The 27,761-nt window shown below is 48.4% G+C and overlaps 13 protein-coding genes across 13 annotated transcripts; 9 read left to right on the top strand and 4 right to left on the bottom strand.

Annotated features, from left to right (window-relative positions):
- The first annotated feature begins 503 nt into the window (after nucleotides 1-503).
- F5147DRAFT_707828 (phosphoglycerate mutase) lies at nucleotides 504-1,831 on the top strand. The gene is made up of 6 exons (XM_041438095.1): nucleotides 504-594; nucleotides 652-681; nucleotides 735-780; nucleotides 895-1,418; nucleotides 1,468-1,560; nucleotides 1,613-1,831. The coding sequence occupies exons 1-6, from the start codon at nucleotides 577-579 to the stop codon at nucleotides 1,679-1,681; spliced, it is 780 nt and encodes a 259-aa protein (XP_041290119.1). The 5' UTR covers nucleotides 504-576; the 3' UTR covers nucleotides 1,682-1,831.
- Nucleotides 1,832-2,374: 543 nt separating this feature from the next.
- F5147DRAFT_707824 (uncharacterized protein) lies at nucleotides 2,375-3,618 on the top strand. The gene is given in 7 exon segments (XM_041438094.1): nucleotides 2,375-2,420; nucleotides 2,440-2,463; nucleotides 2,508-2,726; nucleotides 2,776-2,964; nucleotides 3,013-3,109; nucleotides 3,167-3,447; nucleotides 3,560-3,618. 5 exon segments carry the CDS (start codon nucleotides 2,440-2,442, stop codon nucleotides 3,307-3,309), a joined length of 672 nt encoding a protein of 223 aa, XP_041290118.1. The 5' UTR covers nucleotides 2,375-2,420; the 3' UTR covers nucleotides 3,310-3,447; nucleotides 3,560-3,618.
- A 100-nt stretch (nucleotides 3,619-3,718) lies between these two features.
- F5147DRAFT_639384 (ubiquitin elongating factor core-domain-containing protein) lies at nucleotides 3,719-8,808 on the top strand. The gene is made up of 23 exons (XM_041433004.1): nucleotides 3,719-3,756; nucleotides 3,810-4,076; nucleotides 4,124-4,202; nucleotides 4,252-4,327; nucleotides 4,450-4,564; nucleotides 4,614-4,729; nucleotides 4,821-4,986; nucleotides 5,081-5,362; nucleotides 5,423-5,524; nucleotides 5,601-5,717; nucleotides 5,770-5,868; nucleotides 5,989-6,109; nucleotides 6,236-6,396; nucleotides 6,464-6,508; nucleotides 6,575-6,732; nucleotides 6,799-6,891; nucleotides 6,946-7,063; nucleotides 7,125-7,245; nucleotides 7,296-7,340; nucleotides 7,394-7,475; nucleotides 7,527-8,173; nucleotides 8,231-8,380; nucleotides 8,432-8,808. Exons 1-23 carry the CDS (start codon nucleotides 3,730-3,732, stop codon nucleotides 8,533-8,535), a joined length of 3,291 nt encoding a protein of 1,096 aa, XP_041290117.1. The 5' UTR covers nucleotides 3,719-3,729; the 3' UTR covers nucleotides 8,536-8,808.
- Nucleotides 8,809-8,844: 36 nt separating this feature from the next.
- On the bottom strand, nucleotides 8,845-9,862 carry F5147DRAFT_707821 (chromatin modification-related protein EAF7-domain-containing protein). The gene is made up of 3 exons (XM_041438093.1): nucleotides 9,612-9,862; nucleotides 9,135-9,558; nucleotides 8,845-9,089 (listed from the first exon to the last, which is right to left on the bottom strand). The coding sequence occupies exons 1-3, from the start codon at nucleotides 9,825-9,827 to the stop codon at nucleotides 8,974-8,976; spliced, it is 756 nt and encodes a 251-aa protein (XP_041290116.1). The 5' UTR covers nucleotides 9,828-9,862; the 3' UTR covers nucleotides 8,845-8,973.
- A 39-nt stretch (nucleotides 9,863-9,901) lies between these two features.
- On the top strand, nucleotides 9,902-12,466 carry F5147DRAFT_293080 (uncharacterized protein). The gene is made up of 11 exons (XM_041429068.1): nucleotides 9,902-10,165; nucleotides 10,219-10,321; nucleotides 10,371-10,567; nucleotides 10,617-10,704; nucleotides 10,753-10,858; nucleotides 10,910-11,056; nucleotides 11,103-11,433; nucleotides 11,489-11,601; nucleotides 11,650-11,765; nucleotides 11,816-12,172; nucleotides 12,230-12,466. The coding sequence occupies exons 1-11, from the start codon at nucleotides 9,964-9,966 to the stop codon at nucleotides 12,444-12,446; spliced, it is 1,977 nt and encodes a 658-aa protein (XP_041290115.1). The 5' UTR covers nucleotides 9,902-9,963; the 3' UTR covers nucleotides 12,447-12,466.
- Nucleotides 12,467-12,485: 19 nt separating this feature from the next.
- On the bottom strand, nucleotides 12,486-13,475 carry F5147DRAFT_776398 (uncharacterized protein; the record flags this gene model as incomplete). The annotated part of the gene is made up of 4 exons (XM_041441850.1): nucleotides 12,486-12,935; nucleotides 12,991-13,143; nucleotides 13,203-13,284; nucleotides 13,342-13,475. The coding sequence occupies 4 exons, from the start codon at nucleotides 13,473-13,475 to the stop codon at nucleotides 12,486-12,488; spliced, it is 819 nt and encodes a 272-aa protein (XP_041290114.1).
- Nucleotides 13,476-13,594: 119 nt separating this feature from the next.
- F5147DRAFT_655087 (uncharacterized protein) lies at nucleotides 13,595-14,476 on the top strand (the record flags this gene model as incomplete). The annotated part of the gene is made up of 2 exons (XM_041433933.1): nucleotides 13,595-13,705; nucleotides 13,757-14,476. 2 exons carry the CDS (start codon nucleotides 13,595-13,597, stop codon nucleotides 14,474-14,476), a joined length of 831 nt encoding a protein of 276 aa, XP_041290113.1.
- A 220-nt stretch (nucleotides 14,477-14,696) lies between these two features.
- F5147DRAFT_655086 (uncharacterized protein) lies at nucleotides 14,697-15,389 on the top strand (the record flags this gene model as incomplete). The annotated part of the gene is made up of 2 exons (XM_041433932.1): nucleotides 14,697-15,251; nucleotides 15,306-15,389. The coding sequence occupies 2 exons, from the start codon at nucleotides 14,697-14,699 to the stop codon at nucleotides 15,387-15,389; spliced, it is 639 nt and encodes a 212-aa protein (XP_041290112.1).
- Nucleotides 15,306-16,381, bottom strand: F5147DRAFT_293088 (uncharacterized protein). The gene is made up of 5 exons (XM_041429069.1): nucleotides 16,241-16,381; nucleotides 16,084-16,183; nucleotides 15,624-16,023; nucleotides 15,475-15,565; nucleotides 15,306-15,428 (listed from the first exon to the last, which is right to left on the bottom strand). Exons 1-3 carry the CDS (start codon nucleotides 16,323-16,325, stop codon nucleotides 15,633-15,635), a joined length of 576 nt encoding a protein of 191 aa, XP_041290111.1. The 5' UTR covers nucleotides 16,326-16,381; the 3' UTR covers nucleotides 15,306-15,428; nucleotides 15,475-15,565; nucleotides 15,624-15,632.
- Nucleotides 16,382-16,388: 7 nt separating this feature from the next.
- F5147DRAFT_754363 (RIO1-domain-containing protein) lies at nucleotides 16,389-18,564 on the top strand (the record flags this gene model as incomplete). Its single annotated transcript, XM_041440286.1, has 7 exons — nucleotides 16,389-16,446; nucleotides 16,524-16,676; nucleotides 16,703-16,765; nucleotides 16,815-17,215; nucleotides 17,272-17,555; nucleotides 17,611-18,406; nucleotides 18,455-18,564. 7 exons carry the CDS (start codon nucleotides 16,389-16,391, stop codon nucleotides 18,548-18,550), a joined length of 1,851 nt encoding a protein of 616 aa, XP_041290110.1. The 3' UTR covers nucleotides 18,551-18,564.
- On the bottom strand, nucleotides 18,565-21,039 carry F5147DRAFT_616149 (dihydroxy-acid/6-phosphogluconate dehydratase). Its single transcript, XM_041432535.1, has 11 exons — nucleotides 20,819-21,039; nucleotides 20,692-20,768; nucleotides 20,618-20,632; nucleotides 20,314-20,567; nucleotides 20,051-20,253; nucleotides 19,806-20,000; nucleotides 19,565-19,754; nucleotides 19,333-19,507; nucleotides 19,092-19,285; nucleotides 18,943-19,036; nucleotides 18,565-18,889 (listed from the first exon to the last, which is right to left on the bottom strand). The coding sequence occupies exons 1-11, from the start codon at nucleotides 20,960-20,962 to the stop codon at nucleotides 18,637-18,639; spliced, it is 1,794 nt and encodes a 597-aa protein (XP_041290109.1). The 5' UTR covers nucleotides 20,963-21,039; the 3' UTR covers nucleotides 18,565-18,636.
- A 2,095-nt stretch (nucleotides 21,040-23,134) lies between these two features.
- F5147DRAFT_539441 (uncharacterized protein) lies at nucleotides 23,135-23,368 on the top strand (the record flags this gene model as incomplete). Its single annotated transcript, XM_041430210.1, has 2 exons — nucleotides 23,135-23,225; nucleotides 23,292-23,368. Coding segments are annotated over 2 exons (168 nt in total), but the record flags the coding sequence as incomplete, so codon positions are not given.
- Nucleotides 23,369-24,304: 936 nt separating this feature from the next.
- On the top strand, nucleotides 24,305-27,710 carry F5147DRAFT_707803 (uncharacterized protein). Its single transcript, XM_041438092.1, has 7 exons — nucleotides 24,305-25,000; nucleotides 25,058-25,095; nucleotides 25,155-25,881; nucleotides 25,939-26,254; nucleotides 26,311-26,364; nucleotides 26,415-26,993; nucleotides 27,047-27,710. The coding sequence occupies exons 1-7, from the start codon at nucleotides 24,320-24,322 to the stop codon at nucleotides 27,409-27,411; spliced, it is 2,760 nt and encodes a 919-aa protein (XP_041290107.1). The 5' UTR covers nucleotides 24,305-24,319; the 3' UTR covers nucleotides 27,412-27,710.
- Nucleotides 27,711-27,761: the final 51 nt, after the last annotated feature.

The raw sequence follows: 27,761 nt of genomic DNA, 5'->3' as shown, positions 1-27,761 counted from the left end.
CTTGGCAATTTTTAGCCCCGTATTTCTAGCCTCTGTAAGTGAATGAAACGGATGTTATGATCGTGTTCCAGGGTAGAGCTGGTTCCTGTGGTGTCACACAATTATTATTTTGTGGTGAGCCCTCAGTGTTTTGCTTGTGGTCTTGGCCTTTTCTCCAGTCGCGCGGGGCCGATGATACGGTTCGGGCGCCTGATGGAGGGATTCTAGACGCGAGAACCCTGAGTTCGACTAGTCGCCTTCCCGTGGCCACGATCTTTCATTGGTTATGATCCATTCATCAAGGTTGCGTCAAAGGGGACTTCAAGTAGTTGAGAGGGACCATCATTCTCTGGCATGTTACATGCCCAAGTAAAGTGTTCTTTCTCAAACTCTGGAATGTGGCTGTCATCATACCACAATTGTGCTAAATATAACCGGGGAGAACGTCAGAATGAAATCTGCGCGTCAAATTGCCGTCAATGTGAAATTTATGCTCCGACACGCTAGGGCCTCATTTCGGTTGCGTTTCGGTATGTAAGTAATCCTTGCAATCCTTGCCATCGATTGGATTGCCGTCGATACCTCTGATCAGACAAGATGCTCACAGTGACATTAGTACGTCCATCTAATATCTGGGAGATCCTTCTAACATTGCTGATGGCATGCGCACAGATTAGACATGGAGAGTCTACGCACAACGTAGTAAGGCTGAATTAGTGGTCTGGCGATACCCACTGATCGCAAGATAATTGCAGCTAGCTCTCTGGTCGGGCTGCACGGAATGTCCTCTCACGGAAAGAGGTAAGTGATAGTTCGAACACACGTTTATCTAACGAGCATCGCGACTGATCTTGGCTATCAGGAAAACAGGTAAGCCTTTCTCCCACTTCTCCCTCAGCGCAAGCTGAACCCAAGAACAGCAAGCACGCGCCGTAGGCGCATACTTTGCAGACACACAATTCACCAAGATCTATGCGTCTCCTCTACCCCGCGCACGGGACACAGCCCAAGCGGTACTAGACGCGCAACCCACACCCAAGCCTCCTCATGATTTCACCATCACCGACATCAGAGAACAAAGCTTTGGAGCCGCAGAAGGGCATCAGACATGCGTACGGGAGCCAGGCAAGACATTCGAAGCTCACTTTGCGGAGGGAAAGTACCCGATATTATATGAAAGCGAGAAACACGTGGCGTTTCCTGGTGGAGAGTCGGTGGATGATTTGATGAGGAGGGGTGAGAAGGCAGTGAGGGATGTTGTACTTCCTCATATAGTGAATGTTGCGAGGTCTGGGGGCAATGAGCATATCGCACTTGTGAGTCATGGGTTGTGTATTGCGCAACTGGTGAGCGCAATTGTACGATTGGGTGGGGGAACATGGAAGCGAAAGGGACCCATGGTTAATACGGCGTGGGTGAGGGTAGAGGTGCGGATTCAGGTGAGTGTGACGGGTATTCAATACGAGGCGTTGCTCATGGGTGAGTTAGGGTGAGGTGCCGCTGCAAGTTGCGGACGACGAGGTTCCTGCGATAGAAGTGACAGTGACGGAAGAGGGCAGGGCAGATCACCTTGAAGGCCTTGTGCGTTAGTTTCGTTTGTGATGTCGACGGCTGACGAGAACATGACTGACAGCTGGACGAGAGCTCACTTTGCGGCATGAAAGCGATTATGGGTGGAGGAGTGGTTGATGCAAAGATTTAGAGCCTGAATTTAGCGGAGGATATCGCGCAGACATCTGCGGATAAGTACATAGAGCTTGCACATACATCACGGAAACCGCTGGTTGCAATGTTGTTTACTGACCGGAGCCGTCATAACTTATGTAACCTCGGTTAAGAGGTTAAAAGTGGATTTGCGATCAAGGGTTAGGTGCCTCACACCACTGAGACTAGCATCTGAAGGTTCGAAGCACGGTGGTGGCTGCGCTGAAGCTTGAAGCTCTAGAAATTGAAAGTGACTATGATATGTCTATTTCATGCCTTCAGATGTAGTTTTTAGATACGGAGCTTTTGTAAAAAAAAATCCTATTTATTGGCAACGCCCGATGCTAGACAGTATGCTTCTGTGTGCTAGAATCGATGATGACACCGGTGTAATTACGAACCATTGACTTGGATACGGAGCTTCGAACAGGGATACGTGGAGTAGCGGGCAGTACTGGAGGTCTCTCCTCGGACTTAGAATGTGTGTGCCGTATTGATGTTTACTTCGGAAGCTTTTGCACGAAATAAAATCGTTATTGCATCATAAATTTGTCGCCTTTCCAGTGTCAAGGTCGCCGATGCAGTGAGATCCTCAAGATCACTGGGCCAGTGATCTCTCAAGATCTCACTAGTCACAGTAGCATTTTGTCACGAGTGGTCTGAGCGCTCTGCACAGCTAGAGCATTGGATGCTACAAAAAGTCTCCAACATGTCGAGACGTGGCATCAATTCACCTCTACTAGATCTCCGCTCGCAATGACCCTACAGAGTTTTCCGGTGGTGCGCTAAAGATTTGCTGTCATAGAACTGAATTAGGATGCTAGGTTCTCACGTTCTACGGGACCCCTGATGAAAGAACACTCACCGAAGAGCAAACAATCCCCGCATCTCTTCGTGACACGTCTTCTTTCACGAGAGTACTTTGTTTTTTGGCACTCGGACACGCTGATCTCGAAGACCACTGGGAGTCCCTACAATCCAAAGAAGAATTTGAGGACGTGAGGCAAAGGTTATGCTCTATCCTGTCCAACACTGTCTCCGTAGTAAGTTATTCAACTCCCCGAATTCAAACAGCCGCTGACATGGTTCAAGGCGAGCCTGCTTCTCGCGACAAGTGGCGTTTTCGTGTCCACAGGTTCTCCTGTGCCTTACTTTAACTATTCCACACCTGCAACCTATTTCCTACTCTTCATGTCACTCATGCTGGCCATGATTGCAGTGTTGACATCTGGTTTGAGTATGATTCGCTGGCTACACACTGATCAGCAGTGGAGTCGAGAAGTAAGGGTATTCCTGATTTACCCATAACATCGGCTGACATCTTATCAGCAACTTAGGACAGGCGGCTACTTCCTCTTTTCCTACCTGTTATCAATCATCATGCCCATATTATTTGTTGGCCTATCCCTGAATTGTTTCATATTCGGTGAGCTCCGCTAATTCAGTGCTCTCTCTGGGTCCTCATGTGCTATTTCGTGCGCAGCGATATTGATAGCAGGATTTAACTTCCAAAATACCGTCTGCCGCGTCATCACCGCGCTCTGGCTAGTCATATATGCCATCTGCATTGGGGCAATATTAATGGAATTCGCGTGGAGGTATGCGAAAAGCCACAAATCGCAATGACCCAGACACCGTCGGAAGTTTCTACCATTACTTTTCGCCTTTTTACCGTGGTGGAATCTTTGGCGCTTGTATGGATGTACAATAAGTTACAACTACATAACGGGGCGGACGATACTCCGGCGGATACTGCGTGCTTGGGTAGAGAAGGCTGTTAGTGCTAAAAAAGCCTAAAGGGTACCTTTACCTCAAATATACCAATACTTACTTCGAATAGATGGATTATCGGCGCGAAAGCAATTGATACGTCAGAATATTAATTCTTTCTTGCTTTTGTCTCTCTGTGAGCGCCCTTCGAAACGCTCGTGAATCAAAGGATAAAATCAAGGAGACGGCTTAAAGGGGACTATAGTCACGTGCTGATTTAAAGCCTGAGGGCATCTGCTAAGCAGTGTTCAGTATTTACGGTTGACGACCTGGACGATGAGCGAACCCACTGATGCTGATCGTGTATGGTTACTTTGTTTATTTATGATGAAGATAATTGATCATTTGTGCAACAGATTCGAGCAAAGCGCCTTGCAAAGTTGCAGGCAGGATCTGCGTCTAATTCACCAACTCCTTCACCTGCCTCTCCCGGGCCTTCAACCCTCATAGCCCAGCTTCCCCAACCAAAACCAAAACTTCCTTCTGTTCCACCTCAATCAACAACCCCGCCACCTCAACGAAATGTCCCTGTGAAGAGGAAGCCCACCGCACCTGCTCCCAAAGTTGATTACCAGACATGGGAGAACGACACAATATCTACAGTCCTCAAGGTTACACTTAGTGTATGCTCTTCACTTCTCTGCCGTAGCAGTTGTTCATCAATGAATAGAAATCTACTGCAGAGGCAAACGAGTATGATCTCGTGTGGCTCAAGCATCTTCAGGTTGAGCTCGAGTCTGAGGGTCACCGTACGTCTTTTCTATAAATCCACTTGTTTAACTAATGTAGCTTTATTAGCTCATATGACTCTTACGAACGATATCGTGGATCGACTCCTCATCACTCGCCTCGAGCTTAATGCGCAGGCCATGTCGTAAGTTTCTTCCTTTGATCACCCTTTATCATTCACATTCATATTTCATTGATCCTATTCAAACGTTTGCGCTCGATCACCGCCTGAGTCGTAAGTGATCACTAACGAAGTCATAAATACAGCGACGACCTCGAATATGTCTCAGTGCTCGCCTCTCTCCCTCCTCAGTCCGTTTTCGAGTATCTTGTAGGCTGCTGGAAGCGTATCAACACTGCCAAATCAATTTTACTCAAGAAGGTAATTTCACCCCTTCTACACCCTCATAAATCATCTCACAAAATTCTAGAACCCCGTCTCTGAAACCCAGCAAGCCACCGCACTCCTGAACAGGCTCAGAGACCTCATTATCAGTTACATAGGCCTTAACCTTCAGGATCCGGAGATGTTTCCACAACCCGCTGAGTGCGTTCTCCCCATCTAATTGATGTGTCACTAAGTAATTATTCTTTCTCTTTTTCGCTTGTCCCAACTTTGCCTTCTCTTGAATGTATAGTCGTCTACCATCAACCCTTGGGTCACACGAGCTACTCTCACCCCTGCTCTCCCTCTCTGCCCTGTCTACGCCTCTGTACGCATCTACAACCGCCTCTCAAACCACGCTGGCTCCCACAGAGGTTCAGCCATTCTTGCAGGACCTTGTCGCTCGCTTCGCAGAGCCAGTGCGTGTACTTTTACTTCACAACATTCTATCGTAGAACACATACGTTCAATGTCTGCTCCTCAAGCTCAAGCTTAAACTTATATATTCTTTAGGATGAACTTTTAATCACGCTAAGCACCCTCGTCCGCACCCTCGTCGCGCACACCCTTCTCATACCATCGGAGGGCATTGGCGGAAGCGGTGGGGACTCCGCATGGCGTGGTGTCATAGGAGGCATGGAAGCCCTCGTCGGGGTAAGGCCTATCGCGGAGATGATCACGAGAATGCCGCAATGGCTCGGCGAGGGTTTCGGGGTGGAAGTGACGGCTGCAAACTTTGAGAGGCTGTCTCTTATGGGCCCGCTGCTTAGGCTGGGGACGTTCAGTCGGGAGTGGGTGAGTATTGTACGGTGAGGCGTGTGGATGATGTGTCTGACATACGTCGTACGCCAACAGCCAGGTATTGCGCAGATATACTTTAGCGACCCGACGAAACGCAGTCGTGCGGATGTGGACTCGTCGAATGCGAGTTTGAGAGGGACGTTGAAGAGTTTGCAGGTGAGTGATTTTGGCTTACGCTTCCTTGTATGGTTTTGCTCATCTTCGCGTCCTTTCATTTGCACCCGTGCTTCAGTCCTCCCTCTTTCAAATATTTAACACCCTCGTGCGCACATCTCCCGAAGCGCGTGAGCGGGTATTAGAATACTTTGCGACAGTAGTGCGTCTCAACGTCAAACGTGCAGGAATGCAGGTACGTTCATTTTTCCTCCTGCGCAGCGAGATGCTAATCAACACATGCGCAGGTTGAGCCCGATACTGTCGCGTCGGACAGCTTCATGGTCAATCTACAGAGCGTGCTGCTGAGATTCGCGGAGCCCTTTATGGACGCGAGATATACAAAGGTTTGTTCGTTTATTTTCTCAATGGATTCCAGTCTCCCTCATGACTTGCTGCTATCTTTCTACCACTGTAAACATCATTGCGTGGTCGCGCGCATTTTGTGTATTGTTCTGTGATCACAGATGGACCGCATAGATCCCTATTATTTTTCAGTATCTACCCGAATCGATCTAAAGGAGGAGACGAGGATCAAAGCGACAAGCGATGAAGCTGCGCAATGGGTCGAGGAGAGCAAATCAAAGGGTGGGTGTTCTCTCACCTTAACATTACCCTACTGATGCCTGTCCTCTATAAAACCAAAATTAACACGTAATGCAACTATGTGGTCGCACACGCCTCACCCAAACACTATTACTTTGACCGCCTCAGCCGCAACGCCCAACTTCATCTCCGACATTTTCTATCTCTGCAATGCGCTGGGACACTATGGATATATACGCACGATACAGATGTACGAAGACTTGGGGAAGACTCTTGATGATTACCAGAGGCACCATGATATGATTACTGGGGATGGGTCGTGGATGGGGGTGCGTATTTTTTCTTTGATGATCACTTCTACCATTTATGTATAATGAACTCATGTTGTATCTGCAGACACCTCAACAAGCGCACGTGCAAGCCACCATCGAGAACGTCAAGGTAAGTATTTTCTCATGCACTCTAACCCATGGCTTGAGTGTAACAATATCTTGCACGAAAAAAAAGAATGAAATGTCAAAAATCCAATCCCAACAACTTGCGTACCGCGTCCAGCTGCTTGATCCTGAGCTCGTGTTCCGGTATATAGGGTTCACGAGCTTTGCGTCAACTTGGTTGATCCGGAGCGTCGATCCGTGGGGGACGCATCCGAATCCCGTCGTTGAGTGCGTCTCTCAGCCTTTGGGAGGTTTTTTTTGGCGTGGTGGCTGATACGCAGTATTTTCTGACAGGTTGCCCCTTTCGAAGGACGTTCCGATGACGTTCAGAGTCCTTCCGGAGTTTATTATTGAGGATGTGGTAGAGTTCTTTTTGTTTGTCGTGCGGTATGTTTTTTTATCGCTCTTGTCGAGTGCACATGGGAGCTGATGGACTTGAAGGCACTCGCCAGAGAGTCTTGACTTGTCTGGGAAGGACGAGCTTGTGATCTTTGCGCTGACGTTCCTTACTTCGACATGGTACATCAAGAACCCGTTCTTGAAAGCTAAAATCAACGAGGTGCGTTTCCCCCCTTCGCTTGCTGCCGTCAAAATTCGCTGACGTTGGGAATATGAGACAGGCGGTATTTTATGGTGTATTGCCGTACGCAAACGACAGACACGGAATTTTGGGACACACGCTGAACACGCACCCTGTCGCGCTCAAGAATTTGATACCGGCGTTGACTCATTTCTATATCGGTATGTCTTGTCGTCAAAAGCTGGATGAACGTTGTTCATGATGTTTTCAGAGGTCGAGCAAACGGGTGCTAGTTCGCAGTTTTATGACAAATTCAGTGAGTGGAATTCTTCTATGAATGGATAGAATCTGAGGACATCGATATCTCAGACGCGAGGAGGAATATCGCTTACATTCTGAAAGCGGTTTGGGATAATCCTGTTCACAGAGATGCCTTGAATAAGGAAGCTCAGTATGTTATTTCCCCTCACAATATTCATGCAAGACCAATGTTATCATCCAGGAATGTCGACAAATTTATCCGGTTCATCAACCTCATGATCAACGACGTTACCTATCTCATGGATGAGTCTCTCAGCGAGCTCACGCAGATCCACAACATCCAGACAGAGATGCGCGATCAAAACGCTTGGAACGCTCGTCCTCAGCAGTACCGACGTGAACGCGAAGGTGCGCTCCGCGGCCTCGAGCGACATGCATCTGGATATACCACGCTGGGCAGGTCCACCGTCGGTCTTTTGAAGGATTTCACAGCAGAAACTAAGGGGCCATTCATGATGCCCGAAATCGTGGACAAACTCGCGGCTATGCTGGATTACAACCTCGATGCGCTCGTTGGGCCTAAGTGCGGCGAGCTGAGGGTGCAAGACCCAGAGAAATACAAGTTCAATCCCCGTCAGCTCTTGAGCGATATTCTGCAAGTGTACATCAACCTCAGTGATCAAGAGGAATTTGTTAGAGCTGTTGCAAATGACGGAAGGAGTTATAAGAAGGAGCTGTTTGAGGCGGCGATGGAGACTGCGAGACGGGTGCCGTTGAAAACTGAGACTGAGATTGGGGTTGTGAGGTCTTTTGTGTCCAAGGTGGAGGAGATGAAAACTACGATCGAGGAGGAGGAAGATTTGGGCGAGATACCGGATGAGTTTTTGGGTCGGTTTTTTTCTTTTGTACTTCGTCATGGAAAAAGGCTCACGGCGAATTCATCAGACCCTCTCATGGCCACGATCATGCGTGATCCAGTCACGCTTCCATCCTCTCGCGTCGTCATAGACCGCTCGACTATCAAGTCTCATCTGCTCTCTGACTCCAAAGATCCTTTCAACCGGGTGCCGTTGGTGGTAGAGGATGTTATCCCCAGTATGTTTTTTTCTGTAATGCGCATTTGCCATGTTTGACGTGATATCGTAGATGTGGAACTTAAAGCACAGATCGATGCGTTTATAGCCGAGAGAAAGAACAAGCGATCAACAATAGAAGAGGGGATTGTGAAGATGGATGTTTCCGTAGATTGATTATATCAATCCTGTGTCGCTAATTTTGCATCAGGTTGATATGAATGTGATGTCTTTTTCAGGAGTTCCTTTGAGATTGGATACCGGTCGAGGAGACGAATGTACTTCTCCTACCGCACGTCTGTTGTAGACACGAGTAGAAGATAACATCTACATATGTAGATTATGCGTAACTTTGGCTAAAGTTTATGTCCGTCTTCTATGTTCATGAACCTGCGCATTCCGGTCTGCCTGGTTGAAGTGGGCAACATTGAACTTGCCTGTATCTCAGCCTCAATCCAATGCACCTGTGTTCGCAATGCTAAAGTCGGCGTTAGTATTGGCAACAGCACTTACAATATTGAATACAACATTGCACCTCTGGTAAGGGTATGCCTGTCATCGTTAGAGCAGACGGGTAGAGGCATGAAAAGCAAATATGATAATGAACATGAAATTCTACTTCTTTCGTTTCTTGCTTCCCCGGGCATTGCTCGCTGACCCTGCCCTGGCTCGTCCCACCGCCCCTCCTCGAGCAAGCTGCTTGACACGCCCTCGTCCCACTTTTGATTGACCTGTATACATCAGCCGAGAATAAGGCAGGAGCGAAAATAATTTACCAGGTGATGTTTCTTGCACGTCCGGGTTGTCCTCTTCATAGTCCGTGCCTGCGTCCGTGCCTGTGATGACGCTAGGGGTGATCCCAGCGCCCTCGTCTCCACTCTCCTGCGTGAGGGCACTGCTGTCGCTATCGCCTCCTACTAGACCAGCCATATCCGCCTTGCTTTTACTACGTTTCGTGGTCTTGGTCTTTTTCGGTTTACTGGGCTGGCGCGGGGATGGTGCAGGCGTTGATGATGGAAGGGAGGCCGTTGCACGTAGCCGACGCTCTGAGATGATATTATTGAAAGCATCATCATTAGGAAGAGAATATTCATCTCGAAAGAAAGGATGTTGTGAGAGATTCTGGGAAGGTGAAGGGGATCGTACGAGGTGTGGTGTTGAATTCTGGCTCGAGGTTGGCGTGTCGAAACCATCAATTTCCTGGCGCATACTGAGACAAGTAAAGACAGAACTAGAAGCGCTGTGCAGCTCACCGCTGTCTCTAGTGCATCAAGATCATAACACACTTTCAACTTTGCCCAAATACTCTCGACGGGTAGTACACGACCAGTTTCATTATGTATTGCATTGCGAATGGCTAATACGTGAAAATGCTTGTGGAGGCCAACGGGCCGAGCCTTCATTACGGATCGGAAGAAAACAATCTCCCCTTCAACGCTGTTGAGGAAGTCGCCTGGGCTGTCAGACATGTTATTGAGACGTGGTTTGTGAGGTAGCGGTTGTTTGGCAAAGGCTTTGGATCCAAACAAACGCGTCCACATTGAGAACAGTCACGTGGGGACACTCTCATTCTCGCTCACTGGTTACTTACGGTCACTAAATTTCATGTCTGACACAGAGCAGGATACAACCGTGCTCGGAAAGCGTGGTAGGAACTTGGACGATGATACAGATTGTCTGCAGGATGGTGAAGATGGTCCCATGCCAGCTGCTGACGCAGCCATAAATCAGGACGACAGCGATGATGATGTTGGTCCTATGCCTCTACCTGCGGGCGCAAATGGTGGATCCAAAAGGAAGCGCAGAGGTGAGTCGTACGATTATCAGTCTATGAATCATTGACTTACAATTCAATGCTAGTGGTCCCTCACGAGAAACTGTACCTTGACCACCTCCCAGATGCAGAACAGTACTATAAAAGCTACATGCATCGTGACTCCCTGAGCTTCGTTGTTGTCACGAAGTAAGTTCAAGAGAATATCTATGGAGCGAGTATCTCAATCTCGAAACAGGACGGACTTTATCATTACTACTTCGGTTGACGGACATCTAAAATTCTGGAAGAAGCAGGACGAAGGCATCGAATTTGTGAAACACTTCCGTGCGCACATGAGCCCCATAACTGGAGTATCATCAAGTGCAGATGGACAGCTTTTTGCCAGTATCTCGGAAGATGGGTCTGCAAAAGTGTTCGATGTGCTCAACTTCGGTGCGCAAGTGGCCCACATTTATTTATCTTGGCGCTGACTAGTAAACAGACATGATAAACATGATAAAGCTTGGATTTACCCCTCATGCGTGTTGTTGGGTACATAGACGAGGGCAAGCACAAGGCCTGTTGGCTGTGTGAGTATCTTGTCCAATTTCCTGGTTAGCTTCTAACAAAGTATATAGCTCGGAGCAAGGGACGGGTACCATACGGCTTTATGATGGTCGCGGTAATGACTCCCCACTACTAACAATCGAAAAACTTCATCGTTTCCCTGTGCATTTGATGGCGGTGAGTCTACCCTGTTTGAAGAAGCGCCTGATGTGACGGTCATTCCTTCAGTACAGCGACCGCTATGATACTGTGATCTCTGGTGATGAAAGCGGTTTTGTTGAGTACTGGCAACCGTTTGAGCCTTTCGAGCCACCACGAAAATTTCCTGGCATGTGGTCATTGAAGTCTTCGACGGACCTCTACGAGTTCAAAAAGGTAAGTTAAAGTTTCCATCTTGTAGCATTCGCTGACTTTTATCTAGACAAAATCAATCCCTGCTTGCATAACGCTTTCACCCGATTCCTCTTCCTTTGTTACATTTTCTCTTCCGGATCGTCAAATCCGCATATTTTCCTTCCTGAAAGGCAAACTGACTCGAAAGTACGACGAATCGTTGACAGCAATCCAGGAAATGCAACAGGCCAGTACCTCAATCCATCGCGTAGAGGACATGGAGTTTGGTAGGCGGCTGGCAGTGGAAAGGGAGCTTGAGATGCCAGGCCCCGACGGACGAATTCCCGCAATGTCGACCAATGTAGTGTGGGACGAAAGCGGGGCATTTGTCTTATATCCGACCTTACTCGGAATCAAAGGTTGGAAGTGACTTCTGTTTGGCAGACTCAAAACTGATATGTTACTGTTTCTCAGTGGTCAACACGGTGACGAACCGTGTTGTGCGGCTACAGGGAAAGGATGAATCAGTTCGATGGATGAACCTTGCATTGTACCAGGGAGCGCCTGCAAAAAAAGGGCTAGCACCTGTATGCACCTATTCATGATTGAGGAATACTGACAAGCAACTTTTATAGGCGATGACAGCATCTGCAAATCCCATGCTTGCCAACAAGGGTATTCGAGACCCGACCCTCTTTTGCACAGGGTATAAACGCCAGCGTTTTTATCTTTTTACCCGGTCCGAACCAGAGTAAGCACGTTATCAGTTGTCCTTGCTACGTCTTCATATCTGTATCACAGAGACAGCAAAATACACGACAGAGATGTCTTTAATGAGCGACCGACGCGTGAAGAACAGTCCATTGCCTCTGCGACTGCCCTTACCAAATCAGGACCATCGCCTTTGGCTTCATCTGCAGTGATTCACACTTCCATGGGCGACATACATATGCGCCTATTTCCCCAACAATCTCCAAAGGCTGTGGAGAACTTTGTGGGCCACGCACGGAACGGCTATTTCGAGGGTGTCATTTTCCACCGGGTCATTCCGAAGTTCATGATCCAGACTGGGGACCCATTGGGCGATGGCACAGGGGGGACGTCAATTTGGGACAGGGAGTTTGAAGATGAGTTCTCCCCAGATTTGAAACATGACCGGTAATTATTTGGCGCTTGTCTCAGTCAAGATTTCATGGTTGATTGACTACATTACAGCCCGTATACCATCAGCATGGCAAACGCAGGTCCCAACACAAACGGCTCGCAGTTCTTCATTACCACTACAGCCACTCCATGGTTAGACAAGAAGCACACGATTTTCGGTCGCGCTATCTCTGGATTGGAGGTCATTCATAATATCGAAAACGTGAAGACGAATAAGATGGACAAGCCATTTGAAGACATCAAGATTGTTAATGTCGATGTCGATTAATTTGGATTACATATCTTTGCATCATCATCGGAGAGATATTTAAAGCGCGACACGGTCCATAACCTCTACGTGATGATGAACCAAGAGCGACGACCCAATGGAAGAAAGGCTTTGTCGAAACTGTGATTGGAGGCGTTTTGTAATGCGTTCCGAAAATAATTCAGGGTTCGTCTCCGCAAGTAGACACGGGCAGGAGAACTTGAGTAGAGTATGCGACTGATTAGAGCTTGGTGAGGAAGATGTACATGACGTCGCTGGGACAATCATTGCTTCATAAACGTCCAAAGGTTGTCCGCTCAGAAATGAGGTCTGATTGGCCGAGATAGGAACATATGCGACTGGATAACCGATCAAAGTTGCAGCCAGAGGAACAAGATTGTCCTGTGTCAAACCATCGACGAAGGAAAATGAGACATTGGCTTGAGATTCTAGCATGTCTGCATTCATGGCGCATATAACGTCCAGCACTGTCGTTGGCGTGCTATTCAGCTACCAGGAAGCATTGAGAGGTTAAGGTGTTTTACGTTGTCTACATAGTACTCACCAGTGTAGGGGACGTATCAAGGAGAACGTATGTGACCGCCGTATTGTCCTCCAACAATGTTCGAGCGAAGGCTCGCAGTATGCGAGAGTTTACGATGAACGATTGAAGTGACGAAGGATCGTACCAATGGACAACGTCAGCAAAAGTTGCATTCTGGTTCATCCGCCTTCAATAAATCGTGCTGCAGTGAATGCCCGGTGATCAAAACGTACCTTCGACCGCAAGCCAGCCAGCACATGGGAAAACAAGCTAACGGGGTCCTGCACAGTGAACGTGTCCACTAAGCAAGCAGAACTGCAGAGCCCATCATGATCATGTCAACCCATATGTTTTGCGACTACCAAGTCTTACCGGATGCCATGAGCGATCAGACATAAATCGGTTGAAAACTGTTCTAGTTTTCCAGGCCGAACCTTTCGCAGCATCCTCTGCGCGAATAATTCGTCATGGGCTAGTCGTTTGTTCTCTAAAAAAGACCTCGACATCGACTTCTGAATCGCCACTAGCCTTCTGTGGACGTTGTGTTTGTGGGGAAGTGTTTGGGCCCTATCATGTAGTGCAGGGCCTCGGAGACTGATCGGCTCAGCTTCAAATTGTTCTAATGATGTTACAACAGGAAACGAAGCCCACAGCCCAGCTCCAGTCTCTTGCTGAAGAACTCCAGTCTCATATACTGAGTTTTCTTCCTTATCGAGATATTCTTCGATGTACATCCGTGAGCTAATCGATGTTGTCATTGATACCATGACTGACAGGTGTCTTGCAGGTATGCAAGGCCCTTCGCCAGGCGTACACATCGTGCTCCGAGCTTCAGTACATTGTTGAGCTCGGCGGTCAACATCTCCTCCCTGTCCCTCACACTTCTGACAATCGCACTTCTATTTCAAAGCGCCTACAACTCCTGAGAGATAACGCCCACGCATGGTTCAGCTTTGATATCCACTCTTTCAAAACAGTCTCCATACCACTCCATAACAAAATGTGGGTTGTCAATGGCCACCTTTGCCTGTGGGAGCGACATCATGACTCGACCACAATTTTTCCAATACTACCGAAACCTTCCCAATACACAATCGAGCGTATTGGGTCTCCGATGTCGTTACGTTCAGATCCCAATGCATACGGCTTCGACGTGCTCATGGACCCAGCGCAAAATCTAATTGCTGTCGTGTATGCCACTGTCGATGATGATTTCCAGTGGGATGACGAGAGGATCTATATTGACCTCGGGACCCTGGATGGGGGAGGTATCCACCCTCAAGCCATTGGACGTACATTATTTCGGTCAGAACTGCCTGGAATCCCGAGTGGTAATCGCACTTCAACAGACTTGGGGAAATTAAAACTCAAGTGTTTCGGAAGACATATCGCTCTGTGGCACTCCCGACAGATCACTTATGAATTCTTTGACGAGAGGTTATGGGGGTTGCAGATTTGGGACTGGCAGCGCTCAGCAACGTCCAACGTGAGCTTTGGTCTGAAATAGTTGAAAGACTTGTTGACACTTGATTTAGAGCATCCTCAGTGCCACAATAAACCCAGCGTGTGAGGAAGCAATTGACTTTTGCTTCCTCGGAAACGACAGGTTGCTTATTTTCAGTGATGACATAAAGCTCTATTTAATCGAGGACACGTCCAAGGCGCCGCAGTTACTGGCTTGCTTCTTGTTGCCTGTATCACTGACGAGAATACAGTGCATATACTCAATGGATGATATTGCACATACCTCGCAACCCCAGAAACTAGCTCAACAAACAATGTGGGCTTTGGACCCTGAACATCAGCTATTATCAATTGTCACATTCTCTCCGAGTCTCATATTCATCATTTCCACCACGATTTTCTTCGATCTCGAATTGTTTGAGGGAATACTAGAAGCAATATCGTGGAAAAACTGGGGCCCTTTGAATGCTCGTGTATTCCAGACACCGAGCCGTTACAATATTTCCGTTGGTGGAAATCGAGTCTTGTTGGCATTTCCTGCAGATGACACGACTGGCATCTGGCATTACCCCCAAAAGTATAGATTGTGTGTGATGGATTTCAGCCCGTTAGCTGTTGAGCGTCGACAAGGTCTAGGACGAGTCGTGAAAGAGCCATCTACGATAGAAATCACAGAGTCACGGACGGGGGAGAGCTTCAAGTTGGCGCAGAGCTTAACAACATCCCTGCCATACGTCGAGGTTATGTTGGACCAAGACAGAACATTCGGATATCGTGGTTTTGAAAGGATATGGATTGATGCGGACAGAATTTATTTTGTAGGTTTTTTTCACTCTTCAAGAAGTGCGATTTACCGATTTTTATCTACATAGTATCATGGATCGAATCAGCTCGAGGTCATTGAGGTAACGTCAAGGGCTGCAGTTGCAGCAAAGCATATTACATCGTCAAACTAGCCCCAAGTAATATTGTACCGACTACAGGTCATATAGTATCTGAACTTCATTCAGGATGTAATCCAAACAAGGTTTTTGTACTCACCTTACTAGATAGTCCAGCTCATGTAATAGAACCTCGGATGATCGATATCGATCAACGACGTCTAGAAACATGGTGCACAGGCACATCGAGGCTGGCGAAACTGATGGTCAGTTAGAGGACAAAGAGGCAACCAGTGTTATCAAGCATACTTGCGTTATCTACGCCCCAGCAGATATATACTTCATTCTTTCGAGCTCAGATATGCTTTGTTGCTCCTGCACAATCCACTTATTTGATGCACGTACGATCCAGGTCAAAAAAGCGGCGGTACACCACCATGCTGTGGTCTGCCACATTTTCCCGCTCAGGACTGAAATTGCAGGAGAAACCGTTGATAGCCCAAACGCGACGCTATAAGGAAGAGGCGTTATTCGCCGTTTAGCAAGAACCAAATCCCGGGAGCGAGCGAGCAGAGCAGCGTTTGCATGGAGGATGATCGCGAGGAGTGTCAAGACAGGACTTAGATAGAGTGGTGACTCCGGTCTACCAGCTGGTGGAAAGATAACGACTAATGGACTGTTGTAGTCAGAGGAGATATAGATTATATGCCTGGTAAAATAATATACGTCGGACCTGTATCACTGCAACTGCAGTCATATTGTTGCTCACAGTAAAAAAGACAGCGCGAGCGTAATCTGTAACGCAATGCGGTTCTGGTTATTCGATGCTGCATTCAGACTCTTGATGTTGTCAATAAGTTCGCTTTGTTCTGCAATCACGAAATTAACATCCCTGACACCTGAACGAAAACGTTTGCCTACGTCACCTTGTTCATCCAGTATGTATGTGTCATGGGATTCAGAGGGTTCAGATGAGTATTTGAATGGGTTCCTTCGTCGGAGAGCGTCCATGTCCAAAGTTTGATGTGGAACTTGACTAGTAGGACTCCGGGACAACTTGTAACGAATGACTCAATGAGTAGCCTGCGCAAGAGGTTACCGGTCACGACATTGAACTCCTCAGATGGGTCACGTGCGTTTTATTAATATCTTATCAGCCCTGCTTAAACTTTATTGAAGTAGTAAATTATCGATTGCTTCAAACCACAGCATGTCTGCTTCAAACCACTCAGGCCATCGTGGAGGGGCAGTTTGACGATGCTCCTTCTGAGACCGCTGTCCTAGCCGTGGACGACCAGCGAGATCCACGCATAGGCGGATACTTCATTGACGACGAACACCTTCTCCTATGGTCTGACGAAAGTTTGGAAGATAATGACGGAGACGAGCTAACGAAGATGACTTTGAAGATGTCAGAGCAGATGATGAAGATTGGGAGGTTGCAGAGCGGGGTGAGTTGTATTCACCCATACGACCACCGATGTTCAATGATCATCCTAGATTTTACCAAACAATATAACCGGCTTCGGCAGCATGTCGCTGTACGCACTGGCAACGCACAGGGAATCGCATCTTCCATTAATCACGCAGCTGTCGTTGCACCTCTTCCTGCGGTAAATAAGCCACGCAGTGCGGTTCCTACGCGTGCAAAAGACAAAATTGTCGATCAACTGGCTGTTCTCTCCAAGTACTCGTCTCGCATTGCTAAAATTGATCAACCGTACGTCATGGGAGCTAGCGTGAATAGAAAAGGTCCTAGTTCATATGCAAATGCGAAGGACAAGTCAGATCGTGCCACATCTGAGCAAGTACTTGACCCCCGCACTCGGATAATCCTTTTCAAGATGATCGGACGAGAACTCATCCAGGAAGTAAATGGATGTGTCAGTACAGGAAAGGAGGTGAGGTCATCTTGGCTTATCTTGATATGATTGCCTACAAGCTCGAGAATGTTTAGGCGAATGTGTATCATGCTCTCACCCCCACCTCCACGCATATTGCCCTCAAAATATACAAGACATCAATCCTTGTGTTCAAGGACCGCGATCGTTATGTGACAGGCGAGTACCGCTTCAGACGTGGCTATAGTAGACGCAATCCACGCAAGATGGTACGTCTGTGGGCAGAGAAGGAAATGCGCAATCTCAAGAGACTTGTGTCTGCCGGGATACCGTGCCCCGAGCCCATTGAGGTTCGGGAAAATATCCTGGTAATGGGTTTTCTTGGTGATGAGGAGGGCTGGTAATATTTTCACGCTGAAGTCTCTTTCATCGCTCATCCGTCATTTGGACGCCAGGGCATCCCCTCGCTTAAAGGACGCCGATATCCCCTCCGAATTATACCCAGCATTGTACGAAGAGCTCATTCTCAATGTCCGGAAGATGTATCACATTTGCAAACTTGTCCACGCCGATCTTTCTGAATACAACATTCTCTTTCACGGTGGACATCTTTGCATTATCGACGTCTCACAATCCGTAGAACACGATCACCCTAGCGCGTTCGACTTCCTGAGAAGTGATATCAAGAACATCGAGGACTTTTTCGAGAGGTTTGGGGTAAAGTGCCTGGGTTTGAGGCGTTGCTTCGATTTCATCACAAGAGTGCACGTAGTCGAGGAGGGGCAGGACGAGGGATCTGCTTTGAAGCACTGGCTGACAAAAGCCGATGAAGAACATCAAAGCTCCTCATCTGTGGATGGAAGCAATAACAAGATCACCTCCTCATCGAACACATCAGCTACTCATGAAGACAATATTTTCCGTCAATCATACATCCCCCGCACGCTGAACGAGGTATATGACGCTGAACGGGACGTGGAGGTTTTGACGAAGGGTGATAGGAAAAATCTGATCTACGCAGAAACTATAGGTTTGACGTATCCCACCTCTGGTGTGAGTCCGGAAGGTGAGGTCAGGCCACATGTACGCTTCAAGGGCGAGGAGGATGTGGACCTCGTTGATGAAGAATACACGAGCGACAGCGAGGAAGAAGGGAGTGAAGAGCCTGAGGCAGCTGAGGGGGGTGAGAAGAATAGTTTTGACCCTCGTAAACCTAGGGGCCACAGGCACGAAGATCGGGAGGCCAAGAAGGCAAGCATTCGCTCCATCAGAAATTAAACATTGCTGATTTTCACCCAGGAACGCAAAAAGGCCGTCAAAACCGAAGCACGTGAGAAACGGAAAACTAAAATGCCCAAGGCAGAGAAGAAGCGCAAAACAAAAAGCTCGCGATGACACTAAAGGCCCCTTGGATATCTTCGATAAATTTATGTTATTTTCATTGAATGCTAGGTATAGAATATGACAGTATATAACTGTTCTTAACCATCCGTGATACACCCATGGCTAGCGTCTTCGACCATTTTAACATACTTGTAGAGGGTTCCTTGGGTAACCTTGATTGGTGGGGCAACCCAAGCTTTCCGACGGCGTTCCATCTCCTCAGAGGAAATATGCAATTCCATGGTGTTTGCCACAGCGTCGACAGAAATGATGTCACCATCCTCCACAAGCGCAATAGGTCCACCGACCTGTGCCTCAGGGACGACGTGACCTATGCAAAATCCATGAGATCTAATAGATATCCCATCAGTATACAAATCATCGTGAATGGAAATAGTACAAACCCTCCGCTAAATCGCCCGTCTGTGAGGCACGCGACGTCCTGACCTAGACCAGCGCCCATAATCAAGCTAGTGGGCTTCAGCATCTCACGCATACCTGGATAGTCCGAGTGTCAATATAATCGCTCGGGTCAAGAATACTATTCACTCACCAGGGCCACCCTTAGGGCCGAGGTAGCGCATGACGACAACTGTTTTCTCGCCCTTTTTAATTGAGCCAGACTCAACGGCGGAGACAAAGGCCTCTTCTGAGTCGAAGGTGCGAGCTTTTCCGGTAAATCCAAGACCTTCCTTACCGGTAATCTTGGCAACAGCACCTCCAGGGGCCAAATTACCACGCAAAATTCTAGGGTCATTTGAGAAAAGAGCTATTGAGAGATGGTAATGACGAACCTGATGTGTCCGGTAGCTTTAATGGGCTTATCGAGGGGGCGGATTACGTCCTGACTAGCAGAGAGTTCCCCGTGTTTATGTACCCAACGCTCTAGGTTCTCGCCTATAGTAGCGCCAGTGACCGTCATGTTATTGCCGTCAATGAAATTATTTTTCATCAAGAAATAAAGTATCTCTGTAGTTGAAAAAAAAATTGTAAACGGGAAAATCACCATGGTAGTTAATCACTGACTGGGTATGCCCCCGATTTTGTAGATGTCCTCCATGACATACTTGCCGCTTGGTTTGATGTCGGCGAGGAAGGGTGTTGACTCAGACACTCGTGCGAAATCATCAATGGTAAGCTTGAGGCCTACGGCGTGTGCCATAGCAATAAGGTGCAGGACGGCATTCGTCGAACCTCCTAGGATCATGATGAGAACCTGAAACTCAGTATGAGTGGCTGTAGAAATTGAAAAAAAAGTATGGCAGACCATAGCATTCTCGAATGCCGAGCGCGTCATGATGTCGCGGGGAAGAATGTTTTTCTCGATGAGATTTCGCATGGCGGGACCAATGGTCTTGCATTCATCGTGTTTTTCTTGAGATTCGGCTGGATACGACGATGAACCAGGAAGAGTCATTCCAAGGGCCTCAGCCGCACTGGCCATGGTGTTTGCCGTGTACATCTGCCAATATGTGAATAAACTATCGCTGGATTGGGTACAGTGGTACTAACGCCTCCACAAGCACCTGGGCCAGGACATGAATGTCGCACTGTATCATACCTGGCAGCTTCTGCTTCTGGCGTTTTGCCATTTTGTAGGTATTTTCCGTACGCCTCGAATGCAGAAACAAGATCTAGCTGAGGTTGACCCGCACATGAACCCGCGCGAATTGTGCCTCCATACACCATGAGACCCGGACGGTTGAGTCGTCCGACTATACAAGTATGATAACATGTCAGTGCGTATGGTGGATTTAAACAAGTACCTCACTCACGAGCCATCAGCACACCCGGCATATTCTTGTCACATCCCGGTACCACAACCATTCCATCCAACCAGTGTCCGCCAGCAGCTGTCTCTACTTGATCTGCGATGAGGTCGCGCGACTGCAGAGAGTATGACATTCCAGCAGTGCCCATGCTAATCCCATCGCTAACACCAACTGTGCCGAACTGGTAGCCAATTAGGCCAGACTCGACCAAGGAACCCTTGATTTCCTGCCCCAAGCCAAGCAAGTGTCGGTTGCATCTGAAAGCACCTCAGGCAAAGATACACTTATTGCATACGTTCTTCCTTACGGGTTGCCCTCATACCTTGACCAACCATAGTCAATGGAATAGCCGCAGAAGAATTTGGTTGCCTCAACACTCACCATACACTAGCGACACCGACCATGGCCTTTTGAAAGTCCTCCTGATCTTTGACACCTTCAGTAGCGTACAGCATGGCCTACGAATATCAGCTTCTCCAACATTCCTCGCCCGGTTCAAATGACTCACTTGGCTTGCACCTTGGTCTTTAGGTTGCGTGACAGTCCTGCTATAGCGGTTCATGATGGGCTTGTCTTCGCATCTTGCAGGAGACGACCACAGTGATCTTGTTTGCCTCGCAAGGCCCCTGCTAACCGAGAGTCTCGAATGCATGGTTTCGATCTGCTATAATAGCACGACAACTCGACTCGGACAAAGTCGAAACAAAAAAATATATCGACCCCCCGATTTGGCAGCTTACAGAGATAGACTGTGCCGTAACTATGTTAACATGCCGCACTTTTCAGCAGCAAGAGCGATGATTCCAATCGAGACGTGCATGCAGTACTGCTATGTCTCGGATGTTTTTTTTTACTAGGTCCTGAGCCATAAGTTCCATGGAGAAACCATGCATGCGCTTGTCATAATTTTTTTTTCGACCGTCTCCACGGACCACGGTATTTGAATTCTGAATCGGTGAGTCCGAGTCAGCGCAATTCGCGTGAACTGATCATGATGAGATGGTTCACGACCGTGTAATTTTGTGGGAGTGCAAGTAGTGCATAGGACCACCTCGAATACATAGTACTATCGTGATATTAGACTTTGTAGCCTACCGGTAAGCAGGTCCGTTTTATACAAATATGGAAAGGCTCATCCTCCTCGCCGATCATGTTTCACTTTTGTCATCCCCTCGATACTGAAAAATCATAGAGTTAGGGTCAATTGTAAGCTCCCGACAATAATGGTCAGTCAAACTTGTATGTTTGACTCCGGAGTTGGACGCGGCATACGAGCCCATTGAAGATTCCTTGGCGGTGTGTTGGCGATCTGACACCTTCTGACACTGATCAAGTCAGCGTATATCACGAGTATCCAAAGGGGGGGAGAACAAAATTTTCCATGAATTTAGACTCTGGTACGGGGTTTTTTGGAGTATCTGCATTATCTGGATGTGGATCCAGTTGTTCCGCCATTCCGCCTCAAAAAATCTGAGCCATGCCATAGCGGATGTAAACTTATTCCAGCGGATTTTTTTTTCGTTTCTGTGCTCGTCTTCCCTTCGCGTGCTCAACGCTTTCGCCATCAGAGCATATCTCGCTAATGGCTCTCAGTAACATTGTCATTTCTCAACAATCCGAGCGCTGCTGAAAGAAGCAACCCCTGCAATACTGTTGCACCAACGCTTCCCTCGCAAGTTCACGTTCTGCTTAGATTGCGAGGAGAGAGGTATGGATGACAGAGATGACGATAAGTTATCAAGTTCGCTCCCACAAACATTACACGCACACATAATACGTCCCAACGATCCATATGTGCTTGCCGATGAGGCGCCCTGGAGTGCCCAAGACAGACATCTTGTCCAGCGACAGGCTTCCCGCTTCATTCCCCAGTCTATATCATCGCTGACTCCTGCGACCTTTCCAAACAGCCATGGTTCACGAGGGGAGTCATCGCACGATAGATTAGTACCACCAGATGTAGAAGAGAATGGATATGCTTCCCAACGCGTTCAAAACACCTCGGCTGGCCGGAGGGGAGCTTTGGCCACTGACTTCGCGCACCCTTATAGGGCATTTCCAGCCCAGAGTAATCGAATTCCAGGCAGCGAGACACCCTTCTACCTTCATCCTCCCTATGCGTACCCCCCTCCCCTTCCAAATCATGCGTCACCGAGCACATTTCAAGGCAGGGCAGGTCTCTCGTCATCGTCCCACACGGTTGGAAGGCCCGGAGGTAGCAGTCGTGCGCCAGAAGAGAGTCAAAAAGGAGACGACAGCGACGACAGTGAACAGACACGCGAGGTCACGCCCCTTGATCATGTACAAGAGATCTATTTGGGCAGGTATTTGACTTCACAGCCAAGACCAGTGCCCATTCCGTCCTTCTTTCCAAGGGACATGACTAGCAGTCGTGAAAATAGCCCCTACCTATACAGTGGACCTCACTGTGAGTCCTTGATGATGTTTGAAAAAATACTGTAAATTCTGATTTTTCCTTGAAGCATATGATGATTCTAGTCACCTACAACCGCCTTCGCATCACCTTGAGTCAACTATCATCCGACATCAATCACTTCCTTCTCAACGATGGGAGGAGCGCAGTCGCTCTGGGTCCTCTAGCAATCGATATGCACCAGGAACGTCGTTGGATGATCGCCCGATTCAGAGGGCGTCCTCGTATTCTCTCCCTCCAATTAGAACTTTCATGCGGCCACTCAGGGAAGAGTACTCTGACAGAGGACCACAATCATTCTCACACGGTCTGCTTGATCAGACACGGGAAATTTTGCCTCCAGAAGCGTCAGTGGAGGACACAGAGTCCGGTAACGAGAGACCGACGTATAGGCGAGGCAAGAGAAAGCGATCAGACAGTCAGGATGAAAGGAAGACCAAAGTTGTGCGCAAAATCTACGTTGCGTGTGATTTTTGCCGAGGTGAGTGAATACCTTTGCGGGGATTGCTCAAGAACTTCACCTCCGATTGGCCCCCTAACTTTACAGGGCGGAAACTTCGATGTGACGGGACCAAACCTTCTTGCGCTAATTGCTCCACCCGAACCTTGAAATGCGTATATAAGGACCATCCCAGACGTCGTGGCCCTGGAAAGGCACCGAAAGGCTCGCGGACCAAGAAATCAGAAGGAAAAGGTCGAAAGGGGAGGAAAAGTTCTAAAGCGGCCACAAGTGAAGTCGATAAGGAAGGATCAGAACAGCCTTCAGTTGCAGCACTCCCAGATCGGCATGTATTTGAGCCACCGATGATGTTACCGAATCACGGTCACCCTCAGTTGGCTGGGCTGGAGGCCGTTTATGCGCCACTGCCCTACACTGATCGTCCAAGTGCTTCGAACATGCATCACGAAGAATCGGAACTAATCCCACACTATCACTTTACGAGCGGTGTGATCGATCAAGGACCAGTGGAGAGCCTGCGGCCACTCTGGGGACGAGAGGAAGAAGACAGGCGGTCAACGGAGTCAGGACATGCATTACCTCCTGGGTCGCGGAAGGGTGGTGATACAGACGATGAGGAGACGAATTAAAAGCCAGGCGAGGTGTAGACCGACCGACGCAGGCGGAGAGGTCTAGAGGATCGGCACCCACAACTGTCCACGGCGTTATGTCCCGGCGGCGCACTGCTTATTACATATTCTAGAGATCGGATACCTCTTTACATATCGTTGCTACGCTCTTTTCTTGGTGAGCGTCTTTTTTGAATGGGCTCTCTCACGTTCTGTTGACGAGAAATGAAGTCTAGATGCGAATGTTGTTTCGGAATCACCCTCTTTTCCGTGGCTGAGCCATATCCGCCGTACCCTATTTCCTTGTTTCAATACTGATGCTGAGATAATCTAGTTTAATTTTCTCAGCTGCAGATTATGTTATGTTGATTTATTTCTATCATATACTCGTTTGCTTGTTCAGATCCTTGAATCTGAAATAATAATTGAATATTTCAACAAAAACGGAAATAAATGATTCAAATTTACAAGGATTCAATTCAAGTCGGAGGAATAAACTTGGCTGTAATGAACCCGATTGGTTCGGTGCATGTAGATTTCAGGCTCGGCTCCGTTAGCTTCCCTCTTTTCTGGAATTTCGGTGTTTATCATCCCCGCGCTTGCCTCACCTCGCGGGCAAACCCTCGCTCTGTCTCCCCCGAACGGACATTCGATTCGTCCGTCATACTCACGATGCCGCTCGTCGTCGACAATGGCGAACAACGCATCACGAACGACGACGACGACCGTATCCCAATCCCTCCTTCCGTTCAGTCCGTCCCAGGGGCCACTCATTCGTATTCTTCTAATGGTCTTGTCCCCGGAACAGTTGGCAACGGCCATGATCCTCACTCCAATGGCTTAAACGACTTCAGTGGCTATACAGTTATGGTCGCTGGTCAGCGTACCGGCAAGACTTCATTTCTACGTCTTCTCTTGGACACCAGTGAAATATCCTCAGCTGCCACCAAGGACCAGCTCGCCTCCGTTGCAAAGTTTGTACAGGGTTCCAGCGGTCATACATCCCACATACGCACCGCATCCATCAATATCGACCATGATATTGACCAAAATAGTACACCTCAGGTCCTTACTCTCACGCTCGTGGATACACCTTCTTTGACCTTCGAGGACGAAGCTTCCACCGAGCGGGCTATTCATGAGATACTCAGGCATGTCGAATCCAGATTTGCTGATGGCATCGAGGATGTACGTTTTACCCAGATTCCTTTCCTACATTATATTGAACCCCATTTTTCGGTGCAGGAGTGGAGATCCCCAGCGGGTGACAACAACATCCATTTGTGCGTTGCTGACATGGGCGCTTAGTCACCGCGTCACTGTGAACTGACCCACGGACCAGGTGTATATACTTCTTGGATCCCGACGTGATTGTTCCGCCTTCTGTGCCAGGACCTCCTGCTCCCCTGGTCACTCGTACTCGGGGCAGTAGCTTCTCTGTCACAGAGCCGGAGCCCGTCATCCTCGAGCCCCCTGTCACCAACAATCCGCTACTATGCCGCCCTTCCCTTCCTCTTAGCGAAATTAACACCATCAGGCGGCTTTCTGCTAGAGTCAATGTGCTCCCTGTAATTGCTCGTGCAGACACGCTTACCAACGACCGCCTTGCGGCCGTCAAAATGGCTGTCCGCCGAGATCTTGCGGAAGCCGGCATTGGCTTCGGAATCTTCGATATGGACTCCCATGCGCAGTACCAGCACCGTAAAGATGCGGCTGAATCTGCGCACCCTGTAAAGGGTGAAATGGTGAATGGTTACAATGGCCATGCAAATAAGTCTTCGCCGCATGGACATCCTTCGCCTCCGAATTCCCCAGCGGTGGCGTCTCTCAAACTCCCATATGCTCTTATCTCACCCGATATCTACTCGCATAGTGATGGCGTAGCAAGAGTGCCCCTATCACGTCACGAGCTTGTACAGCAATATGCTCCTTTGGTTCTTCGTCACACCGCTTCTAAACTGACGCGTGGCAAATTTATCAGAAGCTATCGGTGGGGATCTATGGACGTTCTAGATCCTGTTCATAGTGACTTCATGCCGCTGCGCACTGCTATATTTCATCACATGGAGGTAGGCATTTCAGGTGCCCGCCTTTTGATGTCACCATTAAAATTAACCTCGGCCCAGACGTTGCAGAAATACACTCGAGAATATCTTTTTGAAAAGTTTAGAAACGAATACTTGCTTCAGCACCATTCTGCTAACCACCAGCTTCACCCCCATGCCATACAACAAGCAGTCCCGCGTACTTCTGTACCTCTTACGCATGCTCCTCGCCCTGTTTTGACTATTGAGACTCAGCCTGGCCATGGCTCTGTTCGACATCCCCCTCTTCCCATGGCCCGCGACATTCCTCCTGGGGCGGATTTGCGTGGGCCACCACTTTCCCGTCCTATGACAGAAGGTACTTCTTCACAGCTTCAAGGCAAGACAGCGTCTGGGAGTAAGTCCATGCATGGGCTCCTGACTCAGATAATTTGTGCTTATTTTGAACAATAGGGTCTTCCAAGCAGAGGACTAAGAAGATTACAGTGGCATGCAATTTCTGTCGATGTATGTAGACTCCGCCCTCCCTTGCGGATTCAATACTCAGCGCTCTCTAGCCCGAAAACTCAAATGTGACGGGGGACGCCCTGCTTGTAGCCAATGTGTCAAGCGGTCCAACCTTTGCGATTATATGCCACAAAATAGCAAACGGCGCCCTCTTAACCGTCCACCTAAGGAGGATAGTGAGTCTGAGATGAGTGGCGAGGACCGATCCGAAGACAATGATCCTTCGGTATCTCCCGAGATCATTTCCCAGCCACTATCTCGCAGGAGCTCCAACGTCGTTGATAAGCGGCCAATACTAGATGGCTTCTCAGCCATCGCTGGCCCATCAGAGCCCCGCGAAGGTCTTCATAGCATGCCCCCCAGGCCTAAGTCCGGCATAACTACAGGAAGTTCGGGAGTCTCCGACGGACGGACGTTGTTCAAAGACAATGAGTTACCCCATATTGCAACTCTGTCGCTACCCGAGAACTCCCCTGCAGCTGCGATGAGTGCTCCCCCGCTCCCGCCTATTAGACCAGCCTCAGAGCAACAGGCTGCTCAGCGAAAACGTGCATCCACTGTTCCTGGGAGGAGCAATCGTCCCGCTGCTAGCACTGGTCCGAAAGTGGTAGCATGCAACTTCTGTAGAGGTTGGTTCGTTGAGCATCGTGTTATTATGGACTGATTCAAGCATTCTATGTAGCGAGGAAGACGAAGTGCGACGGAGCGCATCCAGCCTGTTCCAGCTGTGCGCGAAGGTCCCTCCCATGTAACTACAATCACGATTCCAGCACCAACGGCGTGAATAAAAAGGGGGCTCGACGTGCCTCTACCTCCAAGGCAAATCCCCCTCAAGCACACCTTTCTTCCGTGCAGTCACCTCCCTCCCACTCCCCCCCTTCTTCGACGGTTGTCGGCGACTCTCGTTATTCCGCCGGGAAGTCCTCTGAGGACAACCAAGGAGAGCCCATGGATATCGATCTGAAGAGAAAGATGGACGACATGGAACCTTCGCATATTCAAAAGAGAATGAGGGTGGATGAAACCAGCGGGGACGTTATACCCTGAGCACCATTCATTGATCACCCCTCATCATCACTCCCCCTCACCAAACCAGGTGTAAACTGTAGAATTAACTCGCATATGCACTGTCCCTTGGGAAGCTTGGAAACTGTCGTTGAACGTTATGTTTTTTGGGTTATCTCCAAGTGTTCTTGTCTTGTTTTGTGCATGGACCGCGATTGCACTGTATTTTTTCTCCTTTGCTATTCTCGTTTCGGGCGCCAATGTTTTCTCTTCGATATAGCTATCGTCGACCATTGTATGTATGTCAATTCAAGTTGGGGAATTAAACTCAAGCCCAAGTTTGGATAAACGTTGGAACTCGTTGTGCTATTGCCATTGGTGGGAATTTCAAG

Source organism: Suillus discolor (assembly GCF_016758755.1).
Source record: "Suillus discolor strain FC423 chromosome Unknown F5147scaffold_48, whole genome shotgun sequence".
NCBI lineage: Eukaryota > Fungi > Basidiomycota > Agaricomycetes > Boletales > Suillaceae > Suillus > Suillus discolor.
The sequence above is the reverse complement of the archived record's forward strand: the minus strand, read 5'-3'. Positions and strand labels throughout refer to the sequence as shown.